Source organism: Chrysochloris asiatica, unplaced genomic scaffold, assembly GCF_000296735.1.
Source record: "Chrysochloris asiatica unplaced genomic scaffold, ChrAsi1.0 scaffold00181, whole genome shotgun sequence".
Classification (NCBI taxonomy): Eukaryota; Metazoa; Chordata; class Mammalia; order Afrosoricida; family Chrysochloridae; genus Chrysochloris; species Chrysochloris asiatica.
In genome coordinates, this window is record NW_006408699.1 from 2,604,043 (window position 1) to 2,617,146 (window position 13,104).

Genomic DNA, 13,104 nt, shown 5'->3' on the forward strand with positions numbered 1-13,104 from the left:
GGGATTTGTCCTGAAGGGACTTGATTACTTGCCTTGATGGTTCCTCAGCGAATAACTTGCTTGTTCTTGTAGTAGCCAATCAGACTGCCATTTTTGCTTTGGATTTTTCCTGCTCGTCTTTCTTTCAAGAAGTATCTTCTGTTCCTCTAGCTATTCCAGACTGGTCTGCTTGTCCTTTCAAATGGGAATGTCCCACTTCAGAAGGTTCTAGATAGGGCCCAGGATTCCACCTAAAATCCTATAGACTACAAAGGCTCCTCAGGAACCCTATTTCACTGGGCAAATTCTAGAACCCCTTTTAGGTATTCCAATACGCTTGAATACTTTAAAGAGGTCTTGTGCAGCAGATTTGCCTGATAAAATATAGCATTTGATTTCTTGACTACTACGTCCATGAGTGTTAATTGTGGATTTCAAGTAAAATGAAGTCTTTGACAACTTTAATCTTTCTCTATTTATCATGATGTTATTTACTTATCCAGTGGTAAGGATTTTTTTAATTTCTTTACATTGAAGTGCAACCCATACAGAAGGCTGTGGTCTTTGATCTTCATCAGTATTTTAAGTCCTCTTTGAATTCAGCAAGCAAGGCTGTATCATCTGCATATCTCAGGTTGTTAATAAGTCTTCCTCCAATCCCACTGCCACATTCTTCATAGAATTCAGCTTCAGCTTCTTGGATTATTTGCTCAGCATACAGGCTGAATAGTATGGTGAAAGAATACAACCCTGGCACACATCTTTCCTTATTTTAAACCACTCTGTGCCCCCTTAGTCTGTTCAAATGACTGCCTCTTGGTCTATGTACAGGTTCCTCATTAAAACAATTAAGTGTTCCAGAATGCTCATCCTCTGAGATGTTGCCCATAGTTTGTCATGATCCAAACAGGTGGAAAGCTTTTGCATATTTAATAAAGCACAGGTAAACATCTTTCTGGTATTCTGTACTATCAGCCAAGATCCATTTGATATCATCAGTGATATCCCTCATTCCATGTCCTCATCTGAATCAGGCTTGAACATTGGCAGTTTCCTGTCAATGTATTGTTGCAGACATTTCTGAATTATATCTAGCATATTTTTACTTCCATGGGATGTTAATGATATTGTCTGATGAGTTCCTCATTCTGTTGGATCACCTCTCTGTAGAATGGGCACAAATATGCATCTTCTTTCAATCAGTTGGGCTAGGTAGCTGTCTTCCCAATTTGGGGGCATAAAGGAGTAAATGCCTCCATTGCTGCATAAGTCTGAAATTTTTCAGTTTCTGTTCCATCAATCCCTAAAGTGTTGTTCTTTGCCAATGCCTTTAATGTAGTTTGGACTTCTTCCTTCAGTACCATTGGCTCTTGGTCATATGCTACTTCTTGTTTCTGTTTGGTACAGTAACTGTATTCTTTCCACCTTCTTTTGATGTTTTAGCATCATTCAATATTTTGCTCAAAGAATCTTTTAGTATTGCAAGTCAAGGCCTGAATTTTTCCCTCCGTTCTTTCTGTTTGAGAAATGCTGAACATATTCTTCCCTTTTGATTTTCTAACTCCACTCTTTACACATTTCATTATTATAATATTTGACTTTGTCATTTCAATCTGCCCTTTGAAATACTCTGCTTAGCTCTTTTACCTCCTCATTTCTTCCATTTACTTTAGCTTTACACTGGAGAGCAAGTCCCAGAGTGTTTTCTGACATCCATTTTGGTCTTTTCTTTCTTCCTTGTCTTCTTAATGACCTTTTGTATCTATCTGTTTGATATTCTTGGTGCCACCCCACAACACTTCTGGTTTTCAGTCCAATGATTCAATCGATTCTTGAGATAATCTCTAAATTCAGGTGATATATGTTCAAGGTCATATTTTGGCTCTTATGGACTTGCTTTAACTTTCTTCAGCTTCAGCCAAATTTGCACTTGATGATCTGTTCCATTGTCTGCCCCTGGCTTTGTTTTGGCTGATGATATGGAACTTTTCCACGATCTCTTTTCCACATAGTCAATATGATTTCTGTGTATTCCATCTGGTGATATTCATGTGTATATTCATCTTTTATGTTGTTTGAAAAGGGTATCTGCAATGGGTCTTGAAAAATTCTATCATGTGATCTCCAGCATTATTTCTGTCACCAAGGTCATATTTTCCAACTGCTGATCCTTCCCACTTTTTTCTAACATTTGCATTCCATTCTCTAGTAATTATCAATACATCTTGATTGCATGTTTGGTCAATTTCAGACCAAAGAAGTTGATAGAATTTCTCAATTTCATCATTACTGGCTTTAGTGGTTGGTGCATAAATTTGAATTATAATTGCATTAAGTGGTCTTCCTTGTAGGCATTTAAATATTGTCCTATCACAGACATTATACTCAGAATGGATCTTGAAATGTTCTTTTTGATGATGAATGTGACTTCATTCCTCTTCAATTTGTCATTCCTGGCATAGTAAACCATGTGGTTGTCAGATTCAAAGTAATCAATACCAGCCCATTTCAGCTCACTAATGCCTAGGATATTGATGTTTATGTGTTCCATTTCATTTTTGACAGCTTCCAGTTTTCCTAGATTCATGCTTCATACATTCCATGTTCCAATTATAAATGCATGTTTGCAGCTGTTTATTCTCATTTTGTGTTGTACCCCATCAGCAACTGAAGGTCCTGAAAGCTTTACTCCATTCTTGTCATCGCGATCAGCACTACTTTGAGAAAGCGTCTCTTTCACAGTCGTATTTTGTGTCCAATCTGAGAGGCTCATTTTCCAGCACAGTATCCGATGATATTCTGGTGCTTTTCATCATATTTCATTATTCAATTTTCTGCTGTTATGTAATAATGTTACACTGCTATTCATATGGTTTCCAGTTGCTAAATATTCCTAAGTAGTCCACCTCTCCGTCTTCCAGACACGTGGTGGAGTATCCTTGATGTCATCCCACAATTCAGCTGGTGTTTGGTCATTAGTTTTCAGTGTGTCAGATGGCATCTAAATTCAGAAGAGATATACTCAAAGTTTTGTTTTGGCTCTTGTTGACATGTTTTAATTTTCAGCAGCTTCAACTTAAAAATGTGTATTGGTAATTGATGGTTTGTTCCACATTCAGCTCTTGGCTTTGTTCTAACTAATGATATTGAGCTTCTCCATTGTCTCTTTCCACAGATTTAGTTAGTTTGATTTCTGTGTGTTCTATCCTGTAAAGTCCATGTGTATAGTCACTATTAATATTGTTGAAAAAAAGATATTTCCAATGAGTAAGTTGTTGCTCTCACAAAACTCTACAAAGCAGTTTTCATTGTTACCATCACCAAGGCCAGAATTTCCATCGACAGATCCATCTTCCTTATTTTCTACCTTCATATTCCAATCACCAATAATTATTAATGCATTTTGATTGCATGTTTGATCAGTAGTTAATAATGTTACCAAATAGAAAAGACTAGAATAGTGAATTGGAATTTTGTTAATTGGCTGAAGCTTTCCACTGATGTTCCATGAAGAGACTGAGCAGGGGGTAAGACAGATTAGGAAAATCAGTTTAAATGTGAGATTCACCACTGAGAAATGGGAAGGCAGTATTTCTTCTCCATTGGGAAGTTATCAAATTTGAGAATAATTTCTTTGGGAAAAAAAATGCCTTTGCTCTTTCCCACACCCCTAATCTTACTTGGTTTTGCAAGCATTCCCATGATACAAGAGAATTATAAATTCAGTTTGTATCTCCCTTAGCCCAGCCTCCCTTTGTTATACCACTTTACTGCTTCTTTAGGGCTGAGACTCTAAAATTTGGGTCAACTGTTCCATTAAGTTAGAATACACTACACTCCTGTAGCACTTTTCCTCTTTAAAGCAGTTTACAAACATGTCCTCCTTCACTAATGAAGATGAGTTGGGTATCTGTAGTATCTAAAACCAAAGCTATTTAATCATTATGTGGGAAAGTGAGGCAAAATGCAGGAACAACAATAAAGTATATTACATTTTAAACTTGCTTTTAAAAACAAACTTAAAAAAAAATTTCTTTGAACATGCAGGCAGAACTCAGGCCACAAAATTCCAGCTTTTCTAATGAAAATACCAACATTCATTCTTTAAAAAGTTCCTTTATTCTTCTCTTCTTTCTTTGAACTCTGTTCCATTCCTTCAGAACAGGCTTTTTCTACTATGCCTTCGTTTGTCTTTATTATCATTCCTACTCTTCATTTTCTCTTTCCTTAGTATTTCTACAAGCATAAAACAATCAAAACATGGCTGATAAGGATAATCCTAGTTACTCTGTATTTATCAGATTTAAAACCATTCGTTCTGATAGAGTACCAAGTGTCTACATTTTTAAAGGAGTCTTTATGTCCAAAATCATCACAAGTCCTCAGGTCTCACATTTATAATCACTTGCTTTTTACAATCAGTCTTTGCTAACTCCTTCTTCATTTACATCCTTCAGAACATCTTAAATGTCACTTCCTGCAAATCTCTCACTGACATCCCCAGGCAGACTCCATCACCCCTGCTGAAGTCTCCTCACAGAACTTTGAATGCACCTCCCTATGAGACTTTATCACATGTCTGTTGCAGCAGACTGCTTACATCTCCCACCAAATCAACAGTTGTTTTCTGTTTGTTCCTCGGATTTTATTTTGTTCTTATGTCTCTAACAGCTAACATATAGCCTCATCTGGCACACTGCAAATGCACAATTTTGTTGTTGTTGAATGTTGATGATTTAGTTAATTGAATGATCATGCTACAGACAAGAAAAAAAGCAGCTTCTTCTTTATTAAATTTTTCTTCTGCTTTCCACTATTCTTCATTGGAATTTTAAGTGTCATTTTTTTAGATGTTTTATGAGTTTTGTAGATTTTTGCTGGCAAAACTGAATATCTACATTCAACTTATGAATTTTTTCTTTGGGAAAATACGTTTCCTGTTTCAAAATAGTCAAGCATACAAAAAATAATACAGTGTGTTGTTTTTATTTTTTCCCTAACAGCTCAAGCTCTCTTCTTTCCTAGTACTTCACATAATGTATGGAGGTGGGAAAAAACACCTCTACATGTCTTTTTTTTTTTTTTAAGCCTCTTTCACCCTCTCTTCTCTGATTCCTGCCCCTGGCTCTGGCCCGCATAGTAACACTGCAATTAAAATCTTACCTCTGTCTCTCCAGTCTTCCATGGTTCACATTTTTGTTTTCTGCCATGTCCTGTTCAGTCAGGCTTCCTTGAATCCATTATTTACGTCAGTGTTTTGCCCCTGTTGAATATGATTCTTAGAGAGTAACCACTATGCCGTTTTCATTGTTACTGCCTCACAATGGGTTTCAAAGTACAGCATATAGAGTAGGTGCTCAATAATTGTGAATTAAAATCTTTTTTTCACACTTAAAAAGTGCACAGATTTAAAAGAGAGGAATGTTGACATTTGATGGGTTATTTCCGTTCTAAGTAGGAACGACTCCTAGTTATCTGTATATGCCAACTGAGCTCAAGGCAGACAGTGCCCAAATTCATTTGTAATAGTCATTCTTCTCCCACTTTTCCATCTTTTATTCTTTTCACAGATAAAGAGAAATGTGATATCATGCCAAAAAACCATCCTTTTTCAACTTTATGGTTCTGATCTGGGTGCTTCATTATGTTTCAATTATTCAGCACTCTAATGAGCTTCCAAGTACAAAGCAATTGGGTCATCTGGTGTTAAAAGTGCTTGTTTTCTGCTTTCAGGTTATAGTGGGGGATGTGTTGTCATGCGAGGAAGGACTCCACCTGGTCGCTGGGAAGTGAGGGACTGCAAGCACTTTAAAGCAATGTCCCTGTGCAAGCAGCCAGTTGAAATTCAGAAGAAAAACGAGCATGAAGACAGATGGCCTTTTCACCCCTGCTATTTGGGCTGGGAGTCAGAGCCTGGACTGGCCAGTTGTTTCAAGGTGATTCCAAGATTACATGGATATTCTCAGCAGGACCAACTTCACTGAAATGCAGTCCATGTATTCCCAGCCCCTTTATTCCAGCACATAACCTGGCACACAGCAATTTGTTGGCTGTCTGGCACACAATCAATGTTTGTTAGATGTTGCTATTCTATCAATTATACTGCAAAATAATTTGTATTCCCCAAAAAATTACCTATCCCCCATGATAGTGAATGAGGATTGATATCTAGGCCAAATCAATATTATTCTTATTTCCAAGTATCTACCAAATGAATGAGGTAGACATTGCTGGATATTAAAATGGTACAATTCCATTTTGCTTGTAAACAAATGCATAAAGTCCTTGTTAGGCAACGAGAATGTTCTGCTGTTAAGGACAGATTTTAGGTCTTGCCTGGCATTTGAAGATCAAGCAAATTAATATGTACTATTTATACACACACACACACACACACACAAAGAGTCTTGGAAGTAGAGTGGTTCAGTGCTCAGCTGCTAACCAGAAAGCTGGCAGTTTAAACCCACTCAGGGAGTCCTTGAGAGAAAGTCCCAGTGATCTGCTTCCATGAAGATGATAGCCTAGAAAACCCTATGAGGCAGTTCTTTGTCTCATGAATCTCTATGAGTGAGAACCAACTCAGTGGCACCCAAAAGCTACTATAGTCACACACACACATCTATCGATATAATCTATGAAGAACTGTTTATTTGAAAATCAACTTCAGAATCCTAGATTTTCAGTCAGTTCCTATAATCTTGACAGAAAAAATAAGATAGTTCTATGTTTGTGTTCTTATCTTGGTTTCTTTTACAATAGAAATTCCCCCCAAGTCCTGAGAGAAAGCCCTTTTCTATGTTGGGCAGGACTCTTCCACACGCAGGGCTGACAGGACACAGTCCAACTTGACATGCCAGTGTCTCTCAGCAGACCCTTAATCTAAATGTATATAATCCCACACCAAGTTCAAAAACTAACAGAACTAAATGTGACCTCACAGAGTCATCAGTTAATCCTTAAGAATGAGTAAACTGAGGCTAGTGAAAATGAGGTGATTTACCCAAGATCACAGTTATTTATTGAGAGAGAGGAAATAAATCTCTGGTCTTGGGAGTCCCACTCTAGTGCTTTTCCTGCTTTATCACCTTTATATGTCAACAAAAGCATGGTGTGTTTGATAGGCGTGGATAGTAGGATTTATGAATTTAGAGTGATTCGGGAAGAGGTTCCCAGAGGAGGTGAGTTTTGACATATCATTTAAAAGATGGAGAGGCTGTGCTGTGGTCTGCAGGACTCAGAAAGCTGTTCATTCTGTCTCAGAAAATCAGAGTCTGGGAAGACTGGTACAAAGTGGCTTAGTGCCGGGAGGTTAAAATTGTGGGTATAGAGGTTAGGGGTTAAGATTAGGAGCTCTGGGTCTTCAGGCCTTCACTCCCATCATAAATGAAGCCAAAAAATAGATGCTACATTTGACTGATTTCATGCCGCAGTGAAGCTAGCTAAGAAGCAGAACAGAGGATTTCTGGCACAGGTGAACAAATTCCCCTGTATCTGCCAGTTCAGCAAGGAACCCAGAAATATACCTGACCCTTAGATGCCAGGTCTCATTCCTTGCAAAAGGTTCAGTCAGATTCATGGTCATTCAGCCAATTCTCATTTGCCAGAATGTGAGGCAGAAATGCATGGATTCTGGAAACACAGAGTTCCAGTTCTAGTCCTGGCTCTGCCACTTTGTAGCAGTGTGACCTGAAATCCTTAGCCTCTCTAAGCTAGAGTTTCCTTGACACGCATTTACTAAGAAACAAGTATAAGTCAGCTAGAGGTGACTTATGTACCAAAAATAAAATAAGAAAGTCCTTCAGGAGCTTACTCCTTTATAAAATTGAGTTCATTTATTATACCCCTCATGAATTTGCTATGAGGATGAAATGGAATAATAGTTTTACAATATCACGGCACCTTCTAAGGAGACCTGAAAGTACAATGGTTAAGTTCTGGGCCACTATGCAACAGGAATTGTTTGAATCCACCAATTGCTCTGCAGAAAAGAGCTGGAGATCTGCTCATGTAAAGATTTCAACCCTATGGTACAGTTCTACTCAGTCTTACAGGGTCACTATGAATCAGAATCAATTTAAAGGCATATGTTGTCATTGTAAGTGCTGTTGAGTCGGTTTCCACCCATAGCAACCCTGTATAGGATTTCCGAGGAGCAGCTGGTGAACTTAAACTGCCAACCTTGCAGTTCAAACCGACTTTGCAATCCAGCACATTAACCCACAACACCATGCCAAGAGTGGAATTTGAACCCACACCTCTATCTGGATGCCAAAAGCCCCAACAGTGGGAAGCAAAAGCTTGAGTCTGGCGCCTTAGACCCCTCGGCCATGCTGACACATTAAAGGCATATGTTGTTGTTGTTGCTGTTGTTAAGTGTGGTTGAGTCAATTCCAACTCAGAGCTACCTTGTATAGGGTTTCCCAGGAGCAACTGGTGAGCTTGAACCTCTGACCTTGTGGTTCAAGGCTACTTTGCAGTCCAGTGCATTAATCCGCAGCGCCACAAAATTGTCACGCTTTTCATACGCAATAATAACAACAGTTATATTACTGTTATTTTCCTGTCCAGAATTAAATGTTGTTGTTAAAGTGCCATTGAATCCGGTTCTGACTCACAACGACCCTGTACAGGGTTTCCTAGAAGCAGCTGGGAGTTTAAAGCACCTACCTGTAGTTCTCAGTCCAGTGTGGATCCTACAGCATCACACCTGAACAGACTCACCTTATCAATGACAGTGTTCTTTCTTATTCTTTCCTATGTAGGTATTTCATAGTGAAAAAGTCCTGATGAAAAGAACATGGAGAGAAGCTGAAGCATTCTGTGAAGACTTTGGAGCTCACCTGGCAAGTTTTGCCCATATTGAAGAAGAGAATTTTGTGAATGAGCTCTTACATTCAAAATTTGATTGGTAAATACTTGTTAATATTGAAAAGTTACAATCAGATTTTCAGTCTCCTGGTAATAGCTTCTTAGGGGTGAGTAACCTAAATACTTGCTCAAAATCCTAAGTATTTTTTTAAAGCCTAAAGCCAACTAGCCACTGTTTCTGAAGGAAAAAAATATGTACATATAGTTGTATAGTTATAGTGTACCAAGTCCTCATTTCATAGAACAAAGGGACAACTGATTGATATTTGAAATCTTTTCAGTATGCCTCAAATCATATTTCCAGATTTTTTTATGCCAACCTTAGATATTATCTAGCCTAATGGTTTCCAAAGTGTTGCCTCAAGAACCCGAAGTTTCATGGAATTTCAACAGCAGGAAGGGATCTAGTGGGCATAGCGCCAGTCAGCTCACCTTCTAATTATTCTGTACATAATAGCTGTTAGGTAAGATTTTTCAGGACAAGAGGAGTCCCACTGAAATAATAAAAAACTCCACTCCAACCCCTGAATTTTACATTTAAGGAAATAGGGGTTCATTACCTGTCTCCATCTTGCAAGTTTACAGAATTTTGAATTCCATGGATTTTTTAAAAACCTTTAGTTTAAGTTGGAAGGAAACCAAGAGGCACGGTGCTGCTTCCAGCCCTCTGCAGGAATTCCTTTCACCACATTCCTGTGGTCATCTACTGTCTACAAAATTCCTTCCACTTTCATAGCCTTCCTGAGAAGGGAGAAAGCTCATTCCATTGTTGGAGGATCAACTTTGTATAAAGCTAAATATCTGCCTCCCTCAGTTTGGAACCAGAACAATACAGATCACATTTGCTCTGTTTTCAAATATTTTAAAGAGAGCGATCCGTCATGCCTCCATTTAATGAGTTCCCTACCTCTTGTCATCTCTCTCTAGAATGTTCTTGTCAATCAGCATACATATTGGAAGAATATTCTCAGAAAGGGACACTGTTACATGAACAACTGGTTGGAGAATCCAAAAGACCTAACAGGCCAGATTTTCCTCCTGGGGATGTTGTAGTTTAAGAAAGGCTTGCCTCTTTAATGCCACACATTTATTTAATATGAAGCAGATGTAGTATCAGGTATTCTTCTTCAAGCTGTGGGAATCTTGGTAAAGCACTAGCCTGGATCCTGAGACAAATCCAGAAGTAATTCTTAAGGGAAATCCAGGCCTTCCCCCTATGTTTCTTTGTAGAACACCCCATAACAAGGTCAACTTGTAACATCTACCAAATGATTGCCGTACAGAATCTACAAAAGCCACCTTAAAGGTGGGAGTCTGTGACAACCTCTCCCATTGTGTGTCCCATTGAGTACTCTGCGAAGAAACAAGTCAAATAAGTTTGCAAAGCATTGCACAATCTTAGAAATTTGCCATGTAACATTATAATACTGTGTGTTTACATTTTAGCATTGTAAAGACTCTCAGAAAGAAACACTTTCTTTAGTCACAAAACCTTGTTTTTGAATCACTTATTATTAGTCCATGCTTCAGCAGTTGCCTCTAGGAATGCTAACCTGAGACCTTGGCTCTCAGGCCTGACTTACCATCATAGTCACTTGCAACACCCTTTAAGTCAGGGACCACTGGTTTCACATCAGAGCCATTGAATCAGACTGAAAAGAAACTTCCTGGTTAATTGGATTACTAGCCAGATGGGGGATCACAAAAACCAAGTGATGTGATAGTCTGTATTGGTCTCAATTGTAACTTTACTTCATTACTTTGTTGTTTTGTACAAGCAGATTTCAATTCATAACCATCTTCCAGGACAGACTAGAACTGCTCCATAGGCCACAATCTTTATGGAAGCAGACCACTAGGTCTTTTGTCCCGTGGAGTCACACTGATGACATTTAACCACTGCTCCTTTTTATTACTTTACCAAAATCAAAACCAAATCCACTGACGATGAGTTGATTCTGACTGATAGTGGGCATTTGTAGGGTTTCTGAGACTGTAAATCTTTATAGGAACAGAAAGCTTCCTCTTTCTCCCAAAGCAGCTAGTGGATTCGAGTTCCTGACCTTGTGGTTAGCAGCCTGACATGTAACCCACTATGCCACCAGGGCTCCTCTTCATTACTTTGTTGTCATTGTTAGATGTCATCGAGTCGATTCAGACTCATAGCAACTCTGTCTGAGTAGGGTTTTCAAGGCATAGCTGATGGGTTTGAACTTCTAACTTAGAGATTACCAGTACTTATCCTACAGCGCCACACTAGGACTTTAGCCCTTTGCAAAACATATTTGCATATTGTGATCTTGGATTTTAGTAGGTTTTACTCCATGAACCCAACCACATAATGGAAACTGTTGTGTTTGCTGTGAAGATCAAATGTCTTTTCCCTTCAAACATAAAATGTCTAGTAGAATTTTGTGCTAAGCATCTATCTAACAAGTTGGAATCTTGGTTTGGCACTGCTGGTTAATATGCTAGACTGCAAAATTGCTTTGAATCACAAGGTCAGCGGTTCAAGCTCACCAGTTGCTCCTCAGAAACCCTATACGGGGTCACTATGAGTCAGAACCGACTCTATAGCACTTAACAACAACAACAACAATCTATCAAATTATTTATCTTCAGCATCTTATAATAAAAAATAATCAAATGTTTGTTGAAAATTTCTATTATTTTTTAATTCCATTTTTTCACAAACTTTTTGAAGCCCCTTCATATATACTTTACTTTTTTGCCCAAACTGCCAGGAAGTTCAGTCAAATCTCATGCTTAACTATAGCAAATATACCAATTCTCACAGTTAACATGTATACTTCTCCCCACTTTCTGTAGCACTGATTTTCTGGGGGGTTTGATTTGGTTTTGATAATTTTTATTATGAATGAAGGTTTTTGTTTGGTTTTGGTTTCGATACTTTTTATTATGAATTGAATGCAGGTTTACAGAGTCCATCATCAGTTTTACATTCAGTTGTTTCTATTTTATTGGCACACATTCTTTCTCTCTTTGTTCTGACTCATAACAACCCTGTATAGGAGTTCCAAGGAGTGGCGAATGAGTTTGAACCGCCAAACTCCTAGTTCAGACTGACCTTTCAGTCCTGTACAGCGCCACACCAGAATCTCCCAGATAAATAGATTTCTCTGTGTGTGTATGTATATGATAGTGTTAGTCAGAAAGTGTTGCTACAAAATCATAGAAACCATTATTAAACAAAAATATAAAAATATGAAGCTATTGTTTCTTAGCATCTCCTTCCTCTAGGTATACACACTTTTAAGGTGGCGTTTCTGGCTCTGTGGGATAAGCACTGGACTTTGAACCACACGGACATTGGTTTGAGTCCATCAGCTGCTCTGAGGGAGAAAGATGAAGCTTTTTGCTTCCATAGAGATTTACAGCCTCAGGAACATATACAGAGTTGGAATCTACGCAACAGCACTTAAAAACAACCCTTCCCCAAAGAATTCTGTGCTCTTTGGTATATACCATGTCAGAGCTACAGTTATGGCACTTTTAAGGGACATAAATCATGTTCCTTTTAAATATTCTTTGAGTTGTGGGAACAACAAAAAAAAAACCTGAAGGGGCAAGGCCGGGGCTATAGAATGAATGGGATAAGGTGTCCCAACAAAATTCTCAAAGGACAGTCCTTGCTACCCTCAAAGAGTGGATAGATGTGTTGCTATGATATGGCAGGGGGATTCCTTGGTGCAACTTTACTGGCCCTTTTTTTATGAATACGGTTTTCAGATCTCTTCATACTTCTTCCTAATAAGCCCCCACAATGATCACTTTGATACCCCCAAAACCAATCCCATAAACTTCTGAGCTGACCTCTCTGCCTTGTATTGAACTGACCCAGTGGTTTGAAGGCATCCCAACAAGACTAAGATAAGTGTATTCCTGAAAGAACTTATCTGTAGCCATCCGAATAAACCTGTGTGTATATGAACTGAGACTTTAGTAATAATACTTTTTTCACTTTCATATATATGATGAAGGAACCCCGTTGCCGAAGTGTATAAGTCTACTCTCCAAAAGGTCTGCAGTTTGAATCTACCACCTGCTCCATGGGAATCTCTGTAAAGATAACAACAGCCTTGGTAACCCAGTGGAACTGTCCTATTCTGTGATATAGTGGTGGTGGTGGTGGTTGTGTGCCACCAAGTCGGTTCTGACTCATAGCAACCCTGTGTAGGGTTTCCGAGTCTGTACATTTTTACAGAGCAGAAAGCCTCATCTTTCTCCTATGGAGTG

The 13,104-nt window shown here is 38.6% G+C and overlaps 1 protein-coding gene across 1 annotated transcript in view; it reads left to right on the forward strand.

Annotated features, from left to right (window-relative positions):
• PLA2R1 (phospholipase A2 receptor 1, 180kDa) overlaps positions 1 to 13,104 on the forward strand; it is a 184,167-nt gene that overhangs the window by 107,489 nt on the left and 63,574 nt on the right. Inside the window, exons 15-16 of the mRNA XM_006872042.1 lie at positions 5,713 to 5,915; positions 8,742 to 8,887. Coding sequence (XP_006872104.1) covers positions 5,713 to 5,915; positions 8,742 to 8,887 — 349 coding nt within the window. The remainder of the gene's footprint in view (positions 1 to 5,712; positions 5,916 to 8,741; positions 8,888 to 13,104) is intronic.